Genomic DNA, 22,568 nt, shown 5'->3' on the forward strand with positions numbered 1-22,568 from the left:
GGTCGTGGGAATCGACACAGGAATGTAGCAGGAAGAATGGTCGTGGGAATCGACACAGGAATGTAGCAGGAAGAACGGTCGTGGGAAATATGTACCTTTACGAGCCTGTCCCCGTCTCTGAGCGGGTGAGAGCATGTGGTATCAGCTTCGGGAAGAGGAGTGGCCAGGACGACGGGAAGGATCAGCGAAACGCCGGCGAGGAGAAGGCTGGTCAGACGCATCTTCATTGACGGGCGTCAGCGTCAGCGTCGGGATTCGAGGTCGAGGCCGAGGACGAGGACGAGGACGAGTCGATCCGGTCTCGATTGACGTCGAAAAACCAGGCCACTTGACTTTTGAGATTGTCTGTCAAGGTCGCCAACAGCTTGGTTCCCCCTTTGCAAGGATCGCAAGGACCTGTTCGTGTTGAAGCGGTGGCTTGGCTCGAGATGATATCGAAAATGACAATGGACATCAATGCACTTCCAAAAGTCCCGAACACGAACGCTTGCGCAATTGTTCAACATGGCAGATCAGCAAGCCTTATATACTCGGTTACCTAGTCGCTTTGACGGTGGACAGCCCATCTCAGACCCATCTCGGACTCGGACGTCTAGCCTCACCTCACCTTTCTGTATTGTACGGTGAGAGCTGACGATCGATCACGAGGGTTTGTGGCTGCCTCGCATGTATGCATGCACGCATGGCCAGGCGTACCAACAACTTTTGCACTCACGGCGTACATGTGTACTATCGTATTCCAGTACATAGCGATCCAATAACGTTGGCGAAGATATTCTCACAGTCAGCCAGCCCGAGCAAGCCAGCCCGAGCCCGCCCATGGAGCTGTTGAGGCTGAGCCGCTTGCCGCGGTGCGCGTAATCTCGCGTTGTTTTTATGCCATTCAGATTCAGATTTCGCATGCCGTCTACCTACACAGTAAGCTAGTCGTGTTCGTTTGTGCTGCGGAGCACAGATTTGCCAGTCAGTCACTCAGTCAGTCAGTCAGTCACTCAGTCAGTCAGTCAGTCAGTCACTCAGTCAGTCAGTCAGCCAGTCAGCCACCGCTGTCAAGAAGAGTTGAGAACCGTCAAACCAGAGAACACGGACGCGGACGATCAATGCATCGTACGAAAAGTGGGACCAGAAAGGTACAAGTAATCGAGAGAATAGGCCAACGTCGGCAAATCCACGTTGTGACAAGCGATTGAAGTCTACTTCCGCGTCGACCAGTACGAGCACATACATAGCCCGGCGGATATTTCTGACCTCTGGAAAACCAAGGAGTGGTTCGATGACTGCTGTATCCACCTCGTGTGGTGTGCGAACCCAGAAGCGGAGAAAATGGATGGACTGGCCGGAAGTGGAAAGCGTTGTGGTTCTGGTTCTGGTTCTTGTTCTGAACGGGGCGTGGCGTGGCGTGCACAGGAAAGCGTCCAGTGTTAACCGAACGTCCCGTGAACAATGTACGGTAGGTATACGAAATCGCTGTACTCGTGATTGCAGCGGGACGGTCGTGGTTTAATTGGCGGGGGAGCATGTGCCGTGTTGGTGTGTTGGTGTGTTTGGTGGCAGTCGATTCGACAGCTTTGCTCCCTGGAAGCCATGCATGATGCTGTGTAACCAACGCAGTGGTGGTGGGTGGGAGGCTCGTGTTCATCCTCGTACGGTCCGTGGTGCTGTGAAGGCTTACCTGAGGTAAGCTTCCTGGCCATTCAAGACGCACCCAGTGAGAAGGGCGGTCCAAGCGAGCTGCTGTCCAGATACATGCGACGCGATATGCAGGGCGCCAGAGCGGCAGGACGGCAGACAAAATACGAGGTGACACAACCACCGTGCCACCTAAGTGCGCGAGGGTCCAGAGCTGTACTGCGTAGCGGCTTGAGACAGGCCTGAAGATGTTGGCGTGCACAGGCCTGATTGCCTGACTGAGCAGGGTGACACAGTAAACGTGCGATGCGGCGAAACGGGGTGTGAGTGCCTGCTTGGTCAAAGGGGTGTTCGATCTGCCCGAGTAAATACTCGGTAAGGAATTCCTGAGTACTGTGTAAGTACTTGGGTAAGGTCAGGCTGAGGATCTGAACTAACACTTGGGATAATTCATTACCAATGTTCTCATCAGTGTCTTCACCTGCCCGTCTATATACTCCGTACTGGGTGTGTAACGCTTAGCGATAGTCCACTACCTGGTACCTACGTATACCATGGCCTATCTATGGATTGGTCACATGAAACACGCCACCAATCTCATGCGACGTGTAAGCGCAATGTCACTGTGAGTTCACTGGCCCGTTTCGACTGCCTAGGTACCTCAGAAAGAAAATGACGGTTGGGATCGGCTGTGAGAATGGCGGGGATGACATGGCGGTTTTCAGTACGACTTCACAGAAAGACCATAGCACAGAGTACTCAGTCTATCCTTGAAGTCGTCAAGGGAACTTCGCGCGAATGAATGTACTCGTACTGTGTACACTCGACATTAGTTCGGCCTACAGTTGTATCGTCGTAGTTTTGATCCACTCCGTACACAGTACGCTATTTGAGAAGTCAAGATCGTCTCCATTTCGACAATTGTCTGAAACTACAAGGCCTTCAAGGATATCCTAACACACCATACAGGCAACGTGTCGACCTACCTATGTACCTTCTGCATATGGTGGCAGAAAACACTAGCACCGTAATGGTACTCCGTAATGCTCTTCCAAAGCCAGGCTCGTCGCTGGTCGTGCTCAGCCAACTTCCTCGTACATACTCTACACCATCAGCTATCAACTGATCTCTACGTGACAGACAATCATCCTCCCATGTTCTTGACACGCCTCATTATGCTCAACATCTGCAGGCCGTCCATGAATCGCCCTCAAAACGTCGGATCTCGATCCAGCCGATCCAACTGGATTCCGTCTTCCTCCATCCGCACCACCTCTCGGCCACTTTGCATCTTGTAACGTGCGTTGGCAACACTGTAAACGCCAAATCCAAGCACAGTGGCTCCCGCAGCGGTAGCCACTGCCTGGTCGAGATCCAAGAAAGAATTACTGGCGCGCGGGTAGAAGTGCCCCGCGAATATCTTCAGACGAGACCAGACTGTGATTGTCCTGCCACTGCCACTGCCACTGCCACCAGCAGCGGCGAGAACGGAATGAGAAAATTGAAGCGCGTTCATTGCGCTGGGCAACACGCTGAGTAGCGCTGTGGCAGGGACAAAGATCAGGCTGATCCATGTGCTTGTTCGTGCCAGTCGTTGTGTTTGTCTGATATCTCGTTTCCACTGTGTCACCCGTACGCCTCCTGTTTCTCCTCCCACTGGTGCCGCGTTTCGTGGATCTCCCTCGGTCCTTGGTCTGGCTATCTCGACGGTTGCCTGTTGCGAACCGTCAGGATTCTCACGCGGCAATCGTTGCCCAGCTTCCTCAATCTCCCGCGGAGGTCTTCGGAAACGAAGCATGTAGGTGACAACCGTAGAGCCGGTAATGCTGCAAACGGCCAGTATGACAGGGATGGCGATGACGAGGCCTGTAAAGTCGGCAACGAACGATCGGGTGAAGGCCGGTTTTTCTTCGTCACTCGGCGCGCCCGACGGATTGTATCGAATGCCAGCAAGCTCGTTCACGCCGGAGAAATGGATATAACATTCGGTGGCAAGGCACAAGAGGCCGACTATTGCCACGGATATTGCACGACGGAGACAAAACATCCACGCAGCAACAAGGAATAAAATGACACTTATCGCCATAAAGGATTCGATGACGCTGAAAGGTGCCTCAATGGCGGCGATGGACTGGGCGAATCGATTAGCTTCGATGCCCCTGGACAACTTCCCCGGCATCAGTCGCGAAATCTGCGATATCAGGTGGCCGGCAGCGACGGTTGGAAGCGTCAAAATCGCCACCAAGTCGACGTCAATGGATCCCGACGTTCGTTTCCTGGGATGAAGAGTCCACGAGACCAGAACGGACAAAATCGTAAGGTACCAGCAGGCGATCGTGCCCGGTCCGTAAAGTGACGAGACAAGGGCGTATCGTTCTGGCATCTGCTGGCCTGTGTGCTCCATCGTGGAAATCGGCAGTAAGGCTTATGTCCTGTTTGCACCGTCTGAATGTAGTAGTCCATCCAAGGCCAACAAGAGCATGAGGCTTGCTGTGGTGCTGTTGCTGAACACGCTCAGGTCCACAACAAATAAGAATGCGCCTAATCCCACTCGACGTTTCAGGTCTTGGCTCAGTGTGCCTTGGCCGCCTTCTAGAGCTTTACCATCTTCGAGATCGAAGGTGAGCAGGGTATCCATTGCAGCCACCATGTCTGGTCAGCGTAGATCACAGTTATAGAACGCAAAGAGCAACGGAGTGTATGTAAAGGTAAAGTCGCCATTGAAACAACCTGTCTCGCCAACATGGTATCTCGAAATCTGCCTCGAAATACGGCAGTATATCTTGCCAGCGGAGGGGATCATCGTGATCAGAGCTGGGACGCAGGTAGGTAGGTAGGTGCGAACTTCCCAGCTTGATCCACACACCGTTCTAGCAGGTGTATCAATACTCTGATACTCTCGACACAAATCAGACGGCTGGGATTCGCCCAATGTCCAGGGGCATGTATGTACGGTTCAAGATCTGTTCATGGCCGCCTCACATCGTCTCAGCGGCATCAGATCAGATCAGATTGGACAGCACGAGCATCGAGATGCATGATGAAAAACGATCACTCAAGCAATCATGATAAGGAACATATTCGAATTCGGCGGAAGTGATCAGAGTCGATGATAGTACTCCATCCGTGAAGATAGACATGTTCTCCACGCAGGTCCAGAACTCTGGCTTGCAGATGAGATGAACGGAATTCGAAAGCTGTTTCGTATTTGTCGATCTGCTCTTTCACCGCCAATGTGAACGAGACTCGCATTTCAAAGATGGCCCAAGGCAAGATCAATCCGGGGCATCTTATAGTTGAACATGCTCGTCCGCTAGATTGGCATCGATCGTGCATGTGTACCTTATGTACATCTCTGCGGTGGTGAGTCTTCTTCTACCATCCCTCCCTCCGCCTCATACGAACCCGCACGTCATGCTTTGGGTTCATCGCACCGGCGCCGACTATGCGACCTGGGTGCACCCACTTCCCGCCATTGTCGACGGGCTCGATATCCCACTGCATGATGATCGCGGCTCCGAACAGGACGACTTCCCTCTCGGCGAAGGTCTTGCCTTTACACATCTGCTTGCCGCCTCCCCAGACTTTCATCGTCTTGTACTCCACTCTGACCTCGGCTTCGTCTTCCGTGGCACCGTTGACATGACCATTCTGACCCTTCTCTGTTGCGTGGCTTTCCTTGGCCCAGAACCGTCTGGGGTCGAATCGCTCGGGGTCGCGGAAGTATTTCTCGTCGCTCTGATGGACCCCGTGTGGAATGCAGATCAGTTCGCCCTTCTTCAGCAGCCAGCTCTGAGGCTCCTTCTTGCCCAAGTTGCTCGCATCTTTCTCGTCCTCGTAGACCACAAAGTCGTCCTCGACCATCTTGTATGACATGCTGGGAGCTTCCAGGCGCATTGCCTCGAAGAACGCCCCTTTCAGAAGAGGACATTTACCCCACAGAGCAGCGACGTCGATTTCAAGCTTCGGTTGTTCCTTGATTGGAAGCCCTGTCGCGGCCGGCTGGTGAAAGCGCACGTAGGGAGTAATCTCGCGCCGAACCTCTTGGAGCAACGACGGGGTCGAGAAGACATACCATACCATCCAGAAGATCACGGCATTTGCATTGATGTTCATGGCCCACAGAAGCGCTCCGTTGCCCGTCGCCCATCCTCTAGGCGAAGATCCTGCCGCCCGGAACGCTTGCGCACGATCAATAATCACGGAAGAGACATCAGACATGTCACTCCACCTTGGCCCGGGGTCCTGACCGTCGAGATACTTGAACAATGCCTGATGATGTTCGTCAATGGCCTGGACGATCCGTTCTCTTGCTTTCGCTGGCCCCCCCATTCCAGGAAACCAGCTCGGTGCGCCGGTCAAGAAGAGATTGAACCGCGTATCCATCTGCCACAGGTCCGGCATGATGTTCGGGTTATTCTCCATAAAGTCCTTCCCGAACAGTACCGTGGTGGCAATGTCGCCCACGAAATACCTTATCAGGGGCATAAGACTGGCTTCGGCGATGAAATCCCCGTCGCTCTTCCCCTTGGACAGAATCTCGACATTCCCCTGGCGTTCCCAAATACTCTGGTCGACAGGACTCACTGCGCCCGAGATCATATTCCACGTCCTTTCCTGGACCATGTCGACGGTAACCTTGATGGCCGTAGTGACGAAACTCTCGCGCAACATGCCGGACAGGACTCCGTGGATGTTGCCCCACAGGTGAGCCGGATCGATGGCTCTGATCGCACCGCCATCGCCCCAGAAGGTCTTCATGACATGATAGATGAAATCCTCCATGGTGATGGGGCTGCTCCTGTCCATCAAGATTTGTTTCGCCAGACTAGGAACCGTGACAACGTTGTGTTTGGAATTCGCCATCCAGAGGGCGTAGATGGAGCCATTGCCTCCGAGTGACCGGGCTGCGGCGGTCAAGAAAGTCGTGCCCCCTGCGGCAAAGTTGATCGCATGGCCGATCCATGGGATCCAATACGGAAGAATAGGCACAGTTCGCGGACTGTTCCCCTGTGGCTGATTCGACACCGTAGCGCGGTATTGGAGTCCCGTGACGACGCGCGTGGCAACGGCGACGACGAAGAGGAGAACGATAAGTGCCTGGACTGGATGATGAAGAGCTCCTGTGACGGTGTGGTGGAGGAAGGAAGAGCTCCGCTCCTGCTGAGACACGTCCATGGGTGCGATCAATTAGTTGAGCCGTCGTCGAAATGCTCAAAACTCCAGCTGAACTTGCCAAACCAGACCGGACCAGGTGAAGATGATCGCTATGTACACATTCCACTCGGCAGACAGTTACGCGCTGCGCTCTCTCCGAGGGTGGCTGCTATTATACTTGACGGGAGGTCGTCTCGAGAAAACGGCAACAGCCCAACTCGTGTGATAATCCTGTGGCGTGTGCTCGATCCGTTACACCTTCTCGGAGACTGTCAAGGAGGTCTATGATGCTTGATGTGTCTCTGCGGCTCGTGAGGCAAAGGCGAATGGTCTAGGTGCCCCCGATGATTTCTTGGTGGGATGCCTTAAACTTGATCAAACAGCCGCCCACGCCGCACTGACTCTGGCGCGTGCATCCGGCTCGTTAAACCCGGAGCCTAAATGCTGCTGACATGGCATGGCATTCCTCTCTGGAAATTGGCCATGAATCCTGCCTGGTGTCGAAGCAATGTCTACTCGTACAGTACGCAGTCCGATCGGAGCAGAGCATAGCGATTAAAAGCCGCGATAGATTTCCTAGGCAAATACTCCGTACGTCTGAAGAATGCCGCGCTTGCATCAAGCTCTGTATTCCCCCTTCATCCGGTCCGGTGATGTACAGTACAAAACAAAGCGCGCTGTCGACGCTGCCATCAAAACTTCTCTGCGAGTATCTTCTTCAACTGCCCACTTTGAGCCTCATATTTCATCACCTTCTCCTGGCTGGCCATCGCCTTGCTCAGACACCAGTGGATACGAGGCTTCAGTTCGCTTGGTGTCCCCGGCAAATCTGCCAACGTCCTCAATTCCGCCTCGTATTTCTCCACGTTCTTGTTTTCCTGGCCGATCAGCTGTGACAGAATAGCGAGATCGAGCCGCGCCTTGAGGACTTCGTCGTCCGTCAAGTATTCGAATGCAGATTGGTAGACCGGTTTCCCTGGTTTGATGCCGTATGGTCGACCGTTCTTCGAGGTAATGGATATTAACTCGGCCTGCTCGAGAGCTTGCAGCACAGTCTCCCCGTCTTTGAACAGATCGTTGAGAATGAATTCGTTGTATCGAAGAGTTTCGTTGGCCGCCAGCTCCTTGACCAGCAGCCATGCTTGCTGAGGCGTCCATTTGCGGGTCGACACATCGACGTCAAGGAGATACATTTTCAAGATCTCTGACGCGGACTGCTCGATGATTTGACGTACGGCTTCTGTTTTCCTGCATTAGCACCGAAACACAGCAAGAGCGAGAGATTGACATACTGCCGGGCGATTCGCCGGTTTTGATCCGTCTCGCGAGGAACTCCAGATCTGTCAGTCGACCTCCAAGCACTTGTATCACACCATCCAGCTCGTCAAGATCGCTCCGCCTGTGCGAAGCATCCGCTTTCTCCTCACCCGTCGGGGTGTTCTCGTCAGTGTCGCCATCCGCGTCCAGGTGTTTTAGGACGAGTTTCTTGGCCACTTCCGGAGAACAGTCGCTCAAAGTGATCTGGCGGAACACACGATCCGGCAGCGCCTTGCTAAGTGATTTGGAGAATGAAACATCCGTCGTCAGGAAAATCACGTGGGCGATGTTCTGTGTCGTCAGCACGGCAGCCCATTCCCCAATCTTGTCGTAGACCAAACTCGCCGATCCCTCGTTATTTTTGTGGAGGAAGTTGTCAATCACTACCACCGGCCGGCATTCGGGGTGGGCTTCAAGCCATTCGTCGTCGGCCATCTGAGGATCCTTGTCTTCCTTCTTACGTGGAGCCAATGCGATCTGCTTCAGTGCAGTCGTCGTGTTGCCCCAGATCTTGGCGAGTTGATTGTCCAGTGTCTCGGAAAATCCAGCCTTGGTACCGATCGTGGCGGTTGCAGCGAGATCGACCATGCTGCTGATACTGTTCATCCAGGAGAACACCGGTTTATAGCCGACTTCTGCGGCGGCTGCAGCGATGGTGTTGCTGTCTCCTCGGGCTTCCTGGATCTTCTTGCAATCAATGATCAGAGTATTGGGGCGATCCTTCAGTGCTTGGTCCACCACCAGCTCTTTCTTTCCGGCGCCGCGAGGCCCTTGCACAACTATAAAGGTATCGGCAGTCTCGATCAGCCACGTTTGTAGTTGGTTGATTGCGCCCTGGCGATCCTCCCAAACAATTCGGAGATTCTCGTCGTCACGCTTGTTCTTTCGGAACCGGATGATGTCGTAACCGCGCAGCAGCTGGCCTCTGATCCACTTGATGATGGGCTGATCCTCCATATGCAAGCCGTGAGTGACATGCATTCTGATGAAGAAGGTCCTGATCGGATCGAACACAGCAACCGAGGCGGCCGTGAGAAGGGCAACCAGGATGGGAATGACGATTCTCGGGTGGTTCGTCATCCAATCCCAGATCCAATTCGTCCTCTTCTTTGACTCGTAGCTCAATTTGAGTAGAGTCCCTGTTTTCCCGCCTCCCTCTTCTGGAGGCACTACGTAGCCATGCATACAGTTCTTAGCCATGGTTGCAAATCTAACTCGGGTATAGTCGATAGTTCCATATTTCGGGGTGACTTTCGAGTCGGAAGGTTGCGAGGCGATCTCTGAGAGCTTGCCGTACCTGCGGAACAGTGAGTACAAGGTCTCCTGGGTCAATTCGGCAGCGGTATTTTCCGGCGCAGTAGGCAGAAATTCCACCTTGAGTCGAGCTGTAGGCAGGCGATATAGATCCTCAATCCACGGTTTGCCCTGCACTAGGAAAGCCCGAACTCTTCTCAGGGGATTGAACCATGGTCTGATCGGCTTCTCCTGGAGATATTGCTTCAGTGTGCTTTCTAGTTCGGTGGAATTTATTCCTTCGTCATGAGAGAACTTGACAAATGCGCCTCCTTCGCGTAGCCGGGGTAGGATCTTTTCAACACGCAGAGGCAGGCCTTCTGGCAGAGCTCGTTTGATGATACTGCCCGGATCGGCTAAAGCAAGGTTGGGCTGGTTGACCTTGCTGAGGGAATCTGCCAGGAACTTGTCCGGGTTGAGGTATGGGATGCGGTTCAGCCATTGCAGCTTTAGTGGGAAGACATCTGCGACGCGGTCAGTGCAGCTCTTCGAAGTATTTGCTTCCAGCTTGGCTCACTATCGAAGAAGAAGATCCCTTGATTCTCCTGGGTCAGGATGTGGCCTGATTCGTTGTCGCCAGACTCGGTGGATGTCGTTCTCCTGCTTGGAGCAACTGCGGGCGCTCTAATTGTTGGTCGAGCATTTCTCCCTGTGTAGAGCAGCTGCTTTCTAGGAAAAGTTGTCAGAAGAGGACCTGGCCGCCCGAGGGAGCGTCCAGCAGTCCTCGAGAGTATCATCGTCACTGTCCCCTCAGCATGGTGGGATTGAAGGTGTGTCCATGTCTACAAATCTTAGCTGTCCTGTATATTGACAGAGACTGGAGTTGATGACAGCGTCGAGTGCCTGATCACAGATCTAACAAGTCGGCTCTTGTGACCACAAAAGCTTGCTGCCCGCCGTCACCAGCTGCCACTTGCGCATCCAGTTCGGCGGGCGCATTTGCTCAATGACGTAGCAGAAAGTAAATCTGTGGCTGCTTCTGTGGCTGCTTCTGTGGCTGTGCATTTTTCACTGTGGCTTGAATCCTTGGGACACTTTCAACGCGTCCACTGTTCCGTTGGCATCTCTTCTTTCGAGCAAAAGCGACTGCCTCGAAGATGAGCTGGTGGTGGAAGCCTAGGGCTGCTGCTCCGAGCAGCGAGAATGGCGACAACACTGCTCTACCCGTTTCGCCGACTCCGCAAGAAGTTTTGGCAGCTCCGATCAGCGCAACAGCTGCTCCTCCCGTTTCAGAGCCAGTCACTCGTGTCCTAAGTAGAGAAGAGCAGGCTGAGCAGGAGTGGGCATTGTTGTTGAGAGACCTTCAAGCAGAAGCTAGTGATGGACGGACTGAGAAGACCACATCCACCCAGAAAGAGACGGGATCGCAGGCGACACTTACTGGGACCGACATCTCTCCCAACTCGTTGTACCCGACCGATATGTCCTGTCGTTCCGCCTTCGACTATGCAATGTTCTGCCAAAGCTTCGGTGGTCAGTTCGTCAACGTCTACCGTCACGGTTCTTTCCGCTCATGTTCGAATCACTGGGACGACTTTTGGCTCTGTATGAGAACAAGGAAGTGGGACAAGGCGGACCGCGAGAGAGCTATTCAGGAGCATTACCGGAAAAAGGCAGTTAAATGGAAGACCGGGCCCAGCAGTGAAGATGTATGGGAGGTTCGAACAGAGCCCGTCAAGAATCCCATCTCTGGAAACCTCGCTGAACTCGAGGCCGAATTGGAGCAGTTGAAGAAGAATAACCCAGCTGTATCAGAAACCTGGAGTCCAGCACAGTAGCAGGAAACACTAATGGTCAAATTCGCCATGAAAGGAAGGGCTCCGGCTGAGTCGTAGGTTTTCGGGTTTCCTGTCACAGTCATCAGCGGAGGCTCAATATTACACCGCTCTGAGTACCCTTCACCTGTTGACTATGCTCTTCACGGCGAATCAGGCAGTCAAGAGCACTGGAACCATCCAGCGAACAAACTCCGCTCTGATCACGATTGATAACCTTTCCTTTTTATCTCCTCCGACGTACCCACCTCATTCAACGGCCATACTCTGATAGGCTGTTGGGAGCCATGGAGCCACTACTTCGGGTCCTGATGGCCGAGGAGCCAGTCTCTATGACGCCTCAACGAGCTTTCGAGCAGGCAGACGACCTCCTACAGCAAGCCGCAGCCCTACGAGAAAACGCCAATGACCTCCGGGAGCAAGCTGATTTCATGTATCAGCGAGCCAACACCCTCACCAAAACCGCTAAAGGCCTTCAGCAAATCGCCTACCAAGACCGCGAGGCTATGCAAGTCATGTGGGACAAAATCCTACGCATGTCGAAGGAGGATTTCGAGTTGTACTTGTCTGACTCCAATCATGCTGCTCGCTTCAAGGAGATGGCGACACGCGTTGAAGATGGTTTGGTCAACGTAGACCAGATGAATGCATTCCTCAGCGACTTCCTGGATTCCATCGATAGTGGGAATCATCGGAGGTCAGCAGCACCTGAACCAGAGATCCCAGCAATGGGCGAGCAAGCTGCTCGGAGCCTTTTGGAACCGGAGCCGATCTGCAAACCAACCTTGAAACGACGAATCTCTACTGCCAACGAGGGAGACGAGGCTGTCCCATACCCAGCGGCAAAGAGGCTGAAGAGAATGAGACACAATGAAGAATCAGGACCATCTTCAGATGGAGACAAGACCATCAACGGCCAAGCTGTACGACCTCGTTCACGTGCGCCTACGGATCGCATCGTTTGCAGTCCCCAAGCCTCGACCGATGCAGGAGAAACATCAGGGACTGAATCGGACTCTGCAGAGTATGAAGAATCTGGTGGACACCGGGTTGGATCTGAGGCGACGGACTCGTCTGATGAAGAGGAAAAGGCATCTTCCACATCGAGCGACATTCATACTACAACAGAAGCCTGTGACTCTGTCGACGAAAATTCCTCGACGTCCAGTGATGACACGAAATCCGAATCCGGGCGGTCATGTACACCAACCAGCACGTCAGCATCTTCATGAAGTGCCGACTCTGCTGATGATATTGCGGTTCAAGGAGCCAAGGCTCGTCCGGAAAGTACGAGCCGGACTGCGCGCCACAGCGCGAGCGAGATGGTTGCAGCCCCGACAGGTCAAAAGGACAAGAAGCGGAAAACAGGTGCCGAGCCACTGCGCAAGCGAGGCAACACAAGAGATGAGCATCGATCATAGTTTGGTGTACCGAGTGAACAAACCTTGAGGCCGAATTCATGTCCATGACCCAGTGATAGAGCCCTCTGAGAGAACCAGAGCTGGCTGTGGCCACGGCCGGGAAGCGACAGATCTACTGGAATCTGACAGATCAGCAATGCGAGGATGAAATGAATCTCAAATCAGGTGTTCTCCTACTCACTTCACTACCAGAGAGCAGATGAATAGCAGCGGATCGATCTTGTCACTTGACATTGTCGTCGCCGAACTGAACACCGCTCCAGACCTCGATATCAGCTCTTCTTCAAGTCCTCTGTTTGTCAATCACCTTGATTGCGTCTGCCTCTCTTGCATCTCGATGCTCCAGCATCACTCATATTCACTTCCTCCGCGTGTTGTTTGATATTCTTGCTTGTTTTATCTCTGCGACTCACTATGGCGGCTGTCTCAGCCTGCTCAAATCTGCACTATCTGGAGGCCGACTGTATCGACGAGCAATATAGAGTCCTGCAGGTTCTTTCCGACGATCTCCACTATGCCTCGACCATACTCAAATACAAGGTCTATGATGTTGAGAGCCGATCTTTCACTGTGAGAAAGGCAGCAAAGGAGGCGAATGCAACCGATCTGTACAGCGGCAGAGGCCTGGCAAACGTGCAGAATGAAGAGAAATGGCGAGTGAACCAAATGCTGAAGAACAACGCCATGATGCTCGACCTCGCCGAGCAGGTCAAGATTGGTCTGAAGACTCTAATTGAGATTGTCTGCGCCACCCCAGGTGCTGTTCAGGCGGATCTGAAGGCAAACAACGACCTGCGGGAAGGTGACATTGAGATCGACTCGGACGCAATCTCAATCAAGAAGGCGAGCTTGGGTCCGCCACTCGAAGATCAATCAGCCAAGGGATTGACTCAAGCGCGACACATCTTTGTTGACTCTAGCAGATTTGTCCCTGTCAACTTCCGGGAGGCGTCAACTCCAGTTCAGGGGGAAGTTCATTCTAACAAGTGCAAGATCGACAAGCCGCGACAAGTCAAGAAGGTCTGCTTCGTCGAAGATGCCGCAATGTCAAAGTGCCAGGCAGCTACGAAGGCTTTGTACAGCATCGTGGAGCCTTTGGGTCATCGAGACGACCCGCAATGCAGCACGAACAAGGTATTCTCTCACGTTGAGATCCCAGACAGATTGACTGCGAAGAAGCGGAAGGAGAACGCCGAAAGAGCTCATTCACCAGCACAACCCTGCAACATGGAACAGATGGAGAAACAATTGCATGCCTGGATCCCAAACAAGATCACCATGCCATGTCTACCCGTTGATAGAGACTTGCAAGGGCTGATGACCCCGAACGCAGAAAGAATTCAACGAGACTGGGCATACGGGCCAAAGACCGTGGGAATGGACTAACATCCCAGGTGCTGTACGCACGAGCTGGCGACTCGGAGATCTGGAAAAGACAGTCATGATGACGAGGTGCGCCACATGGGCTCGGAGCCGCATGTCGCAGCTCAGACAGGAATGTGCTCTCCTGCTGGGAAGACGAGAAGTGCTGGAGGAGCATGATCCTCCTTGCTTGAGCTGCCGTTCGCACACAATACTTAGCGACTTGATGCTGGGATTCTACGGGGGCCAGCAATTGCCTTTGGGATTTCATGGTCACACAAAATCTCGACTCTTTGGGAAGGAGACAAAATTGCCGGCGTTAACATGACCATATGCCACATTTCAAAAAGTACTTCAGTCGATTGGATAACTCGAACCACAGTTTCCTCCATGTTGATCCGACTTCATCTGATATTTCATCCGTGCTTGAGACGCAATGCGCCGGTTGTGCCGCGCCGTCCGCTGATGATACTCTAGTGTTTCTGCTCCAATGCAAGTCGATTTCCATATCGGTTGTATAGTCTTACCTGGGTGATCACCGTGGAATCGTTCGTGGTCAAGTCCACCAGGCGTACTCGATACAAACGAAAGAAAGCTGCTTCAGTGATCATTCAGCTGACAATGCCTTGGTCGATAATTAGTGCTCTGCACAACTTCTACCTGAGATAAGTCGTCCAAGCACATGTACCATCTTATTCTCATGCCACATTACAGCATTCCTGATCACCAGACCTCTGCAGTGGCAAACGTGTACGCCGCCCTCCGTTGAAACACCGCTGTCGAGAGAGGAGAGTGATGACCGGTCAGTCATCCTTGTTGGCAGCTGTACTGTACCAATGAGGACGGACTCCTAGCCAGGGTCAACAGCGCCATGATTCACAAGCAAGGAGCCCATGAAGATATAAGGGCATAGGGGGTTCTTACACGAACAAAGTCGCGCCGCAGCTCTACGAGACAATCGCCGGGAGTTTGGGAAGAAGCCGTCACCGTCCAACCAGCCAAAGGAATCCAACTACTTGCCTCAAGCTTCTTACACCATGGCCGGGACTGTCCAGAAAGTCGTCCTCCTCGGGGTATTTGAGATTCCCGATCCGACATGCTTGATGTCAAATGATCTTCTCATGTGATCGAGTATTAATATTGGGGAACAGATAAGTAGGAAGGCCATAATAGCCGAGCTCGCTGCGGCGTGCCTCGTCGTGACGGCTGCATTACGAACAATGAGCATCAAGTTTCCGGATCCATCCATCCTTCCAGCAGTGGTGGACTACCGCTCGCAGTCTTCTCATTGAAGTCCCCCGAGGTCAAGTTGCGGTCGTCATGGCCATTCCTCCTAACTCTTCGCCGACGGGGTATCGTCGTTGGTGCGGTACTTGCCTCGGGAAGCGTGAAGCATGTCATCACACTAGCCTTCGCGGGCGACGCCTTCAACGAATATAACACGGAGTTGCCATTGTATGCTCCCAGAGTCAAGGCGCAGAAAACGTTGGAGGGAAATTGAAGGGGCTACGCGAGAAGTAGAGTGCTATCATTACAGGGGGTTGGTATTGGGTAAACACCTCCAGTCTCAAACCAATTTAGAACCCCGAACACCTCGAACGAGATGGCGAGATACTAGACAAGATGTATCAAGGCTAATACCATTACTCCCGTCTGACGCACAGCAATTCCGCTAGGATACTACTGGGTCAATCCTCTCGTACACCGTCCTGGTACTGATCCGGAGGAGGCCAGAGGTGCAGCATGTGCCGTGTCTCGACTGCCGCAAGAGCAGTGTGCAATGTGCGGTGTCTTCAGAGACTCAGCGAATTCCTAGAGTCGATTCGTCTACGTAGCTGACTATACGGTGGGCGTGAACATGGCTGGCGCTATCACTGAAAGAGGCCAGACTTCACTGGAATGTGGTACAAGTCGACTCGGGCGAACTGTCTGCCACGGCGAAGATGCTGTGGGATGAGGACAGAAATGAAAGGTGTCGCTGTTGACCTTCTGACTCCAGGTAAGTGCCCGTTCAGCGTAGTTTCCTGCTTGCTCGATATGCTAACCATCGTTCCTGGCGCAGCATACAACATGCTCGGCACGTATGGGATATTCGAAAAGACCAACACTTATGGCGGCGCTGACTTTGGGAATTTGATTGAGACCGGATATGGCCATCAACAATCGCAGGATGGGCTCAAGGAAGAGCTGAAGATGCTGGTTGCGGAAACAGCGCCAGCCTGAAATCTTAGGCAGACGATACCGCGGCCTGCTTGCAACGGCACTTTCGTGGACACGATAGTATCAAAAGGTCGAGCTCTGCTTAGCCTCTACGCCACTCCTGCTGTCCTCACCGAGATGAGATGTCTTTGTGAGTGGCGCCGACTGGAATCCAGGGACTCGGAGTGCTGAGCGGGTTCTGATTGAAGCCCGCTCGTTCGTCAACCGTCTAGCTATCGTCGTTGACATACTTGTCATAGACATCAGGATACCATCTCCTGCCCACGTCCCCTATGCGCATTCATTAGTCTGTACCGCCACGGACGCAAAAGGGTACACATCAACAACAATGATCTCCGTCCTTCGACTGCGAAGAGAACACGATGCAATGCACGATTGTGCGAACGCGAAGACTCCGATAAAACTCACTATGACTCCGGATTTTCGTCCTCAATTGCGCCTCCCCCCACGTATCGTACTTTCCCTTCAAGAACGGACTGTCGACATTCCTCGCCTCGTCGCCCTCAAGCCCATCGCCCCATCTGTGCCTCCTTTCGTCAAATTGCGCCCACAAGCTCATAAAGTCGTGCTTCCTCAGCCGCGGCTGCACGCCCTGGAAGAACGGCACGCTATACCGCTCGAATGAGCCGGACGGGAGCAACACGCGGTGCGTCGTCGCTTTGCACAGGCCGTTGGTCACGACTTCGAAGGCTTGGCCCATGTTCACGACAAAGGTGCCTGGCATGGGAGGGACGTCGATCCAGGTGCCGGACTTGGTCAGGACTTGGAGGCCCCTGCCGGAGATGCTGCCGCTGCTGCCGGTGCTGCCACAACCGTTCGATGAGGGCGAAGAAGACGAATAAAGACGCAAGGGTTGCGCTTGTTCTTGTTCTTGTGCTTGTGCTTGTGGTGGCGGTTGCGTTTGCAGCAAGAATGTCATCCAGCCGGAGGAGTCCTTGTGGGGGCCTACACCTTGGATCCAGGCCGATGGAACATGACCGTCCTTTGGAGACTGGTCTACAGCGGCAGATTCAGAGGCAGAGGGGTCCGCAGAGCCGGATGACCGATAATGCACGACCTTGAGCCGATCCTGAGGCCCGGTGAAACGCTGCAGGACGCCGCTCTCCACCTCGAGGGCCTCCTCCACAAGGCTCAGAAACCTGGTGCTCAGGGACTGCATCTCACGGATATACGCTTCGACTGCCTCCCTCAAACGTCCCACCGACACACCCGGGGTCTCGACGTCGCGGTCTCCTGTATCGCGATCGACTACGGGCCACTGGTTCGGGCCCAACAGGCGCGTAGACAGGCTTTCGTCTCCATCCCGAACAGGCACTTCGTTCGCGAATTCAAACTGTTCGCGCTGGTCCTGGCTTCCGGCTGTGGTTTCGTGGCCAAACGAACTATATCCCAGGAAGTGCGGGGAGTTGAGTAGCGAGGCGGAGGATTTGACACCCTCCGGGAGGTCGAATAGAAGAGGCAGCAACGCTAGGAGGTTGTCCACGACGGTGGCATCGACGCCGTGGTCGGAGATGTACAGGAAGCCGATGTCGAGGAGGGAGTGGCGGAGTTGGGCGAGGAGGTCTGCGCGAATGGACGGGTCACTGTCAGAAGAAGCTTTGCTGAGGTTGATTGTGGGGATGCGGTCGGGGACGGATTGAACCTCGGACATGGTGTGGTTCATGGGACAGATGGAGGCACGGGCGGAGGAACGACTCTCTCCTTGTCGTGGATTGAGTCAGCATGGATGGACGGTCGGATAAGATGGGAGTAGTAAGTTTGCTGAAAGATCAGATGGGACGGAGAGGAAAACCAAACCAAAGCACGCCATTGTAGCTCACACTTTGCAAAGAACGGGCCGAAGTAACAAGCATTGCAAGCACCACAAGAGCCGAAGCGCTTACGTAAATCATATCCTCAAACTCTGGTGAGCTGGTGGTGAGCCAGAAGAGACGTTGTTCACATCAGCATGGGGTGAGACGACGACAATAAGACAACGCAGACGTGGGTTTCAATGACTGTTGATTGTGGGAAAGCTATGTGAAAGCTGACATCGACCAAACGGTTGATGTCAATTAGTGGATGCCGTAATGAATGTCCGCTGTAGTGATGATTGATCTCCAAGTGCCACCGGTCTGGTAGCGCCCTGACATGTTCCCAATCCTGGTAACAATGATCCCATCCAAGGTTCGTCAAGAGACGACGCATTCATTCTGCTTCCAACATCATTCACATAGGATATTTTTGCATGCGCCTTCGCTTAGGGTGCAGTGGCCTTGGACGTGCCAATCTTTTTGGGGTTTTTGGGGGGGCAGTGTTGTGGTTGGGAGTTTTGACTCTGGACATTCTTCCATCTTTGAGGCCAGGAGGGTGTTTGTCCTGTGCTCTCATCAGGAAGTTTGCGCACCTCTTTGCGAGTGTTGACGCTTTGTTAGTGTTCACCTTAGAAAGGTTCGAGCGTTGCGTGCTCTGATTGTTGTTGTTGTTGTTGTTTCCTTGACGGTTGACCAGCGATGGTGGGTGAAGGCTTGCACTTTTTCTCGCCTTTCGATGTGCGCCGCTTCACCAGTGTCGCATGTGATTGTCCATCTGATATGATCGCACGTCAATCTCGTCACCACCAACACAAGGCAGGTGAGCCGAGTATTGCACCGGCAGCGACTTCCCCAGTGAAACTGAGGTAGTCACTACGGGCACGTGATGCATGTCAATCGTCAAGACGTTCAGGTTCCGAAATGATCAAGAAGTGATGAGGACAGCAGGAGCTGTTGCAGCCCGATGTCTTCCGTGCTTCTTGGGGGACTTCTTCTCCTCGGGATCCTAACCCGTCTGAACATCTGGGAGACGGACAGCGATATCGCCAGATTGAGTGATGTAGCGAACCCATGGAAGCGAGGGGTATTGCAACTGTTTCGCAAGTCAGTGATATGCGGCGACAGCGATGGTCAGGGTGATGACATACCTTTGGTTCAATAATCTTCAAGTAGCGAACTTGAATACCACTGGTGGTGAAGTACGGGATCTCAAAGTTGACATTGATCGGGCGCTTGGATTTGCCTTCTCCAATACCACCCATGCTACCACCGAAACCGCCAGTCATACCGCCACCACGCTCATCATCGCCCTTCACACTGGGCAAGCCCAGCTCAGCGCGCATGAGGAACTCCTTGCTACCTCCAAATTGCTTGATCTTCCAGACGATGGCGGACTTCTCAGGTGCATAGTGGACCGAACCAACATTGGTGCGGAATCGCGGAGAGTCAGCATCGTCGGGGACCGGGATGATGATCTCGACGTTGTTGGCAGTTGATCGTCTCTTGAATTGAGCGCGTGCCTTCAGCATGTACTCGATGCGAGAGCCAGAGTGAGATTCAACGACGCACTCCACCCAGATGAGGGGCTTGACAGCGGTGTTGAGACGGTAGCTCATGAGTTCGAACTCTCCATCAGGAGGGATGAAGCTGATGGTGCGATCGTTCTCGAAGCGAGATAGTCTCACACATTGGTGGAACTTGACGTCTTCCATCTCAACTGCTTTGCCGCGAGTGGCTCGGCCGGTGGTCTCGAACATGACCTTATCATTCAAGCCCAAGCGGAGTTCTGGCATGCCGGAGAGGTAGCACTTCATCTTGATGGCACCGAGGATCTCCGAGCGAAGGACATTACCCGTGGCTGAGACCAAGAGATTGAGCGACTCGATGACGTCAAGGAAGACTTCGTTCTTGCGGTAACGAATACCCTCACTGCGCCAGGACACAGCATTGGTGACAGCAATGGGAGGACGAGCCTGAACCTCGAGCTTGTGCGACTCTTGGGTGATGTACTCCTGTAGGATCTTCGACTCCGTGGTTTGCGGATAGCCAAAGTCCATCATCTCGTCCAACAACTCGTAGATGATGACGAAGTTGTCGCGAATAGACTCTTCTTCCAACTCTTTGAAATACTCGGTGAAAACCTCAACAATCTTATGAAGAAAGAGGAGGATCTCCGCAGCATTGGTGTTGCGCTTGGTCAGAGCGAGAAGGTAGAGATTATTATGACGAATGTAGAGGTACTAGCAGACGCGGTCAGCTTTGTTTCGACGGTCTGGCAGAACCGCGTTATGGACGCGTACATTAATCCCTTCGTCAGAGAAACATGGTGGCACAGCGGAAGATTCCTCTTCGGCCTCCGAGAGCAAGACGGGGAACTTCTCGACGGCAGACATGGGAATATCGCCACGATAGTTGCGCGCGAGAAGGGTCTGGGAGAGCGTCAGTCTGGTCTCAGATTCATTTCGAGGCTTCTTCACTGCGCGCTCACCTTGCCCTTCAAGTCGAGGAAGAAGATTGCCGACGCCATGGCGCCTGCAGGTCCTCACCAGAGAACCGAGAAGTTGAGTGCCTGTCAGCAGACAAGTAGGAGGGTCGGAACGTTTATGAGGTTGAAACGAGAGGTTTGAAGAGAAAGGCGCATTCGCCTGCGAGTGCGACTGTGAGAAAGAGTGGTTGTGGGTGGGTGAGTGAGAAGTGAAAGAGAGGAGAGAGGGGGTGTTGTAGAGGAAAGTTGTTCCGGAACAACTTCGGGTCTTTATCGCAGCCTCGCCAACGGTGATCAGCAGTAAGAATGAGGCTGAGAGACTCAAAACTCAGTCGCTTGGACCTGGTCAGCACGCTCTCGTGTCATTTACAGTGAGAGACCTACCTTCCTCTACATGTGCCTTATCAACTATTTATCAAGGAAGTAACGCAATCGCATCGGATCCATAGCCCGCCAAATGAACGGCACCCCCTGAGACAATCCATCGCTGTCAAAGCTCTTCGCCTGAATCGAATCGCGTACTCATCTGCGCCATGTCAGTCTGGAACCGAGCTGCAGCATTACGAGTCTCGCTGTTGGTTCGGCTGAGGAAATCGGGTTTGAGAACACCGCTGGAAGGTTTGTACCCTCATATCTGGAGCCTGACCGGTTGAACTCCAAGAGAAGTCCAAAGTCCACGGTCCACGAACCATCGGTTGTAGCAATCCGCCTGAGAATGACCAGAGATGTTGTGGCACAGCTGGATACTGGAGTCAAATGCAGTGGAGGAGCCGATGGTGAAGTTCTGATCGAACGTGTCCACCAGGGTTAAAGAGCTTCTTCGCACCTGCAAGCAGTAGCGAGTATGCTGGGTACATTACGAGACCACCCAGTCAGTTGTGAAGCCATCGCGCGAGACCTAGCAGATGTACGCACTCAGATCTAGATATCCTCGAACGCAGCCTCATCCACAGCGCTGGCCACGGCATAGGCTGCGGTCAAATGGAACATATCGGAAGCTATCGCCTCGTTGCTTTCGAATAATGTCTTGGCTAGAAACCGGTCGTCTGCGCTAACCAAGGGGTTTTGTATATCAAATCTGCACCCTCGTTTGTCTTGATCGCAAGAGGTAGGAACTCCGCGGTTTTGGGGTGTGTATAGGAGTAAGCGGTGCTCGCGGCAGTATATCTACCTGGTTGTTGAGGCAGACCACTCAATGATGAATAACAACAACGAAAAGCCGACCCGCTTGCTGCAGGTCTGATAATGTTTTGCCATCAACTCGGTGGTGATGTTGTCGGCAACCTTGAACGGTAGTTTTTGGTTAGGGCTGGCTCTGCTGAGCGAGAACGGGTTAAAACAGAGGCGTTCCGTGGAGAAGAAAAGATCTTGTGTAAAGTTGGTGAACGCGCCAGGATCAACGCCTTTGAATCCCTATATTGCGATGAAGGAGGAGAGTTCCTCCATGTCCGAAGTTTCTGATGTTTGAGTAGTATTGGAAACCTGAGCACATTCTGTCAGTAAAAATAGGCAGAGAGACACGCGTGTCCCAAACCTTCGACAGAGCTGCGATGACCTCCTGCGCCTCGAAGACATTCGCTTCCTGGTCGAAAAGCTCCACTTCCGCGGCCACAAGAGCGTCTCCCAGCTGCCCGGTCAAAAAGTTCAAGAGATTCCCCAGCACTGACGGTGCATAAACAAATCCCTGCTGGCTGGCTGCGACTTGTTGCTGCCGGTCCAATGGCGCCGGATCATGTATTGGTAACACATCGCACTTTGTAGCATTACTTGCTTGCCTGAGCTGAAGTAGAGCTGTTCAGGGTCTGAGTCAAAGTTGTTACGGAAGCCGTCGCCCACAGTAAGAGTAGAAGCGAAGGATTCATGATGTTATGGTGCTCCTTCCCACCGGAAGTGAGCCATATATGCTCCCTCCACAAATTTTGTCGACATTGTTATTATACCACTCGCTGGGGATGAGTATCCAGCGTCTGGGCAAGGCTCAATCTCTGCTCTAAAGTTAGGGCCTTCATCTGCACTTCGGAGAATCTAACATCTGATGAATACCCAGTAACGACATCTGATTGTGTTGTAGTAGGAGTTTGTGACGTCGGCTGTATTAGGCCTTGCGGGCTGGGCT

General features: G+C 53.2%; 10 protein-coding genes across 10 annotated transcripts; 5 read left to right on the forward strand and 5 right to left on the reverse strand.

Moving 5' to 3' along the window:
• Window positions 1–2,839: 2,839 nt before the first annotated feature.
• Window positions 2,840–4,033, reverse strand: G647_03785 (uncharacterized protein; the record flags this gene model as incomplete). Its single annotated transcript, XM_008728130.1, has 1 exon — window positions 2,840–4,033. One exon carries the CDS (start codon window positions 4,031–4,033, stop codon window positions 2,840–2,842), a length of 1,194 nt encoding a protein of 397 aa, XP_008726352.1.
• A 971-nt stretch (window positions 4,034–5,004) lies between these two features.
• Window positions 5,005–6,807, reverse strand: G647_03786 (uncharacterized protein; the record flags this gene model as incomplete). The annotated part of the gene is made up of 1 exon (XM_008728131.1): window positions 5,005–6,807. One exon carries the CDS (start codon window positions 6,805–6,807, stop codon window positions 5,005–5,007), a length of 1,803 nt encoding a protein of 600 aa, XP_008726353.1.
• Window positions 6,808–7,478: 671 nt separating this feature from the next.
• On the reverse strand, window positions 7,479–10,133 carry G647_03787 (uncharacterized protein; the record flags this gene model as incomplete). Its single annotated transcript, XM_008728132.1, has 3 exons — window positions 7,479–8,026; window positions 8,079–9,860; window positions 9,914–10,133. The coding sequence occupies 3 exons, from the start codon at window positions 10,131–10,133 to the stop codon at window positions 7,479–7,481; spliced, it is 2,550 nt and encodes an 849-aa protein (XP_008726354.1).
• Window positions 10,134–10,493: 360 nt separating this feature from the next.
• G647_03788 (uncharacterized protein) lies at window positions 10,494–11,174 on the forward strand (the record flags this gene model as incomplete). Its single annotated transcript, XM_008728133.1, has 1 exon — window positions 10,494–11,174. The coding sequence occupies one exon, from the start codon at window positions 10,494–10,496 to the stop codon at window positions 11,172–11,174; it is 681 nt and encodes a 226-aa protein (XP_008726355.1).
• A 284-nt stretch (window positions 11,175–11,458) lies between these two features.
• G647_03789 (uncharacterized protein) lies at window positions 11,459–12,403 on the forward strand (the record flags this gene model as incomplete). Its single annotated transcript, XM_008728134.1, has 1 exon — window positions 11,459–12,403. One exon carries the CDS (start codon window positions 11,459–11,461, stop codon window positions 12,401–12,403), a length of 945 nt encoding a protein of 314 aa, XP_008726356.1.
• A 603-nt stretch (window positions 12,404–13,006) lies between these two features.
• On the forward strand, window positions 13,007–13,978 carry G647_03790 (uncharacterized protein; the record flags this gene model as incomplete). Its single annotated transcript, XM_008728135.1, has 1 exon — window positions 13,007–13,978. One exon carries the CDS (start codon window positions 13,007–13,009, stop codon window positions 13,976–13,978), a length of 972 nt encoding a protein of 323 aa, XP_008726357.1.
• Window positions 13,979–14,991: 1,013 nt separating this feature from the next.
• On the forward strand, window positions 14,992–15,246 carry G647_03791 (uncharacterized protein; the record flags this gene model as incomplete). The annotated part of the gene is made up of 2 exons (XM_008728136.1): window positions 14,992–15,027; window positions 15,106–15,246. 2 exons carry the CDS (start codon window positions 14,992–14,994, stop codon window positions 15,244–15,246), a joined length of 177 nt encoding a protein of 58 aa, XP_008726358.1.
• Window positions 15,247–15,919: 673 nt separating this feature from the next.
• Window positions 15,920–16,177, forward strand: G647_03792 (uncharacterized protein; the record flags this gene model as incomplete). Its single annotated transcript, XM_008728137.1, has 2 exons — window positions 15,920–15,953; window positions 16,017–16,177. The coding sequence occupies 2 exons, from the start codon at window positions 15,920–15,922 to the stop codon at window positions 16,175–16,177; spliced, it is 195 nt and encodes a 64-aa protein (XP_008726359.1).
• A 205-nt stretch (window positions 16,178–16,382) lies between these two features.
• Window positions 16,383–17,825, reverse strand: G647_03793 (uncharacterized protein; the record flags this gene model as incomplete). Its single annotated transcript, XM_008728138.1, has 2 exons — window positions 16,383–16,444; window positions 16,583–17,825. The coding sequence occupies 2 exons, from the start codon at window positions 17,823–17,825 to the stop codon at window positions 16,383–16,385; spliced, it is 1,305 nt and encodes a 434-aa protein (XP_008726360.1).
• A 1,148-nt stretch (window positions 17,826–18,973) lies between these two features.
• G647_03794 (uncharacterized protein) lies at window positions 18,974–20,494 on the reverse strand (the record flags this gene model as incomplete). The annotated part of the gene is made up of 4 exons (XM_008728139.1): window positions 18,974–19,060; window positions 19,116–20,207; window positions 20,268–20,396; window positions 20,456–20,494. 4 exons carry the CDS (start codon window positions 20,492–20,494, stop codon window positions 18,974–18,976), a joined length of 1,347 nt encoding a protein of 448 aa, XP_008726361.1.
• Between the last annotated feature and the right edge of the window lie 2,074 nt (window positions 20,495–22,568).

Source organism: Cladophialophora carrionii (assembly GCF_000365165.1).
Source record: "Cladophialophora carrionii CBS 160.54 unplaced genomic scaffold supercont1.3, whole genome shotgun sequence".
Lineage (NCBI taxonomy): Eukaryota > Fungi > Ascomycota > Eurotiomycetes > Chaetothyriales > Herpotrichiellaceae > Cladophialophora > Cladophialophora carrionii.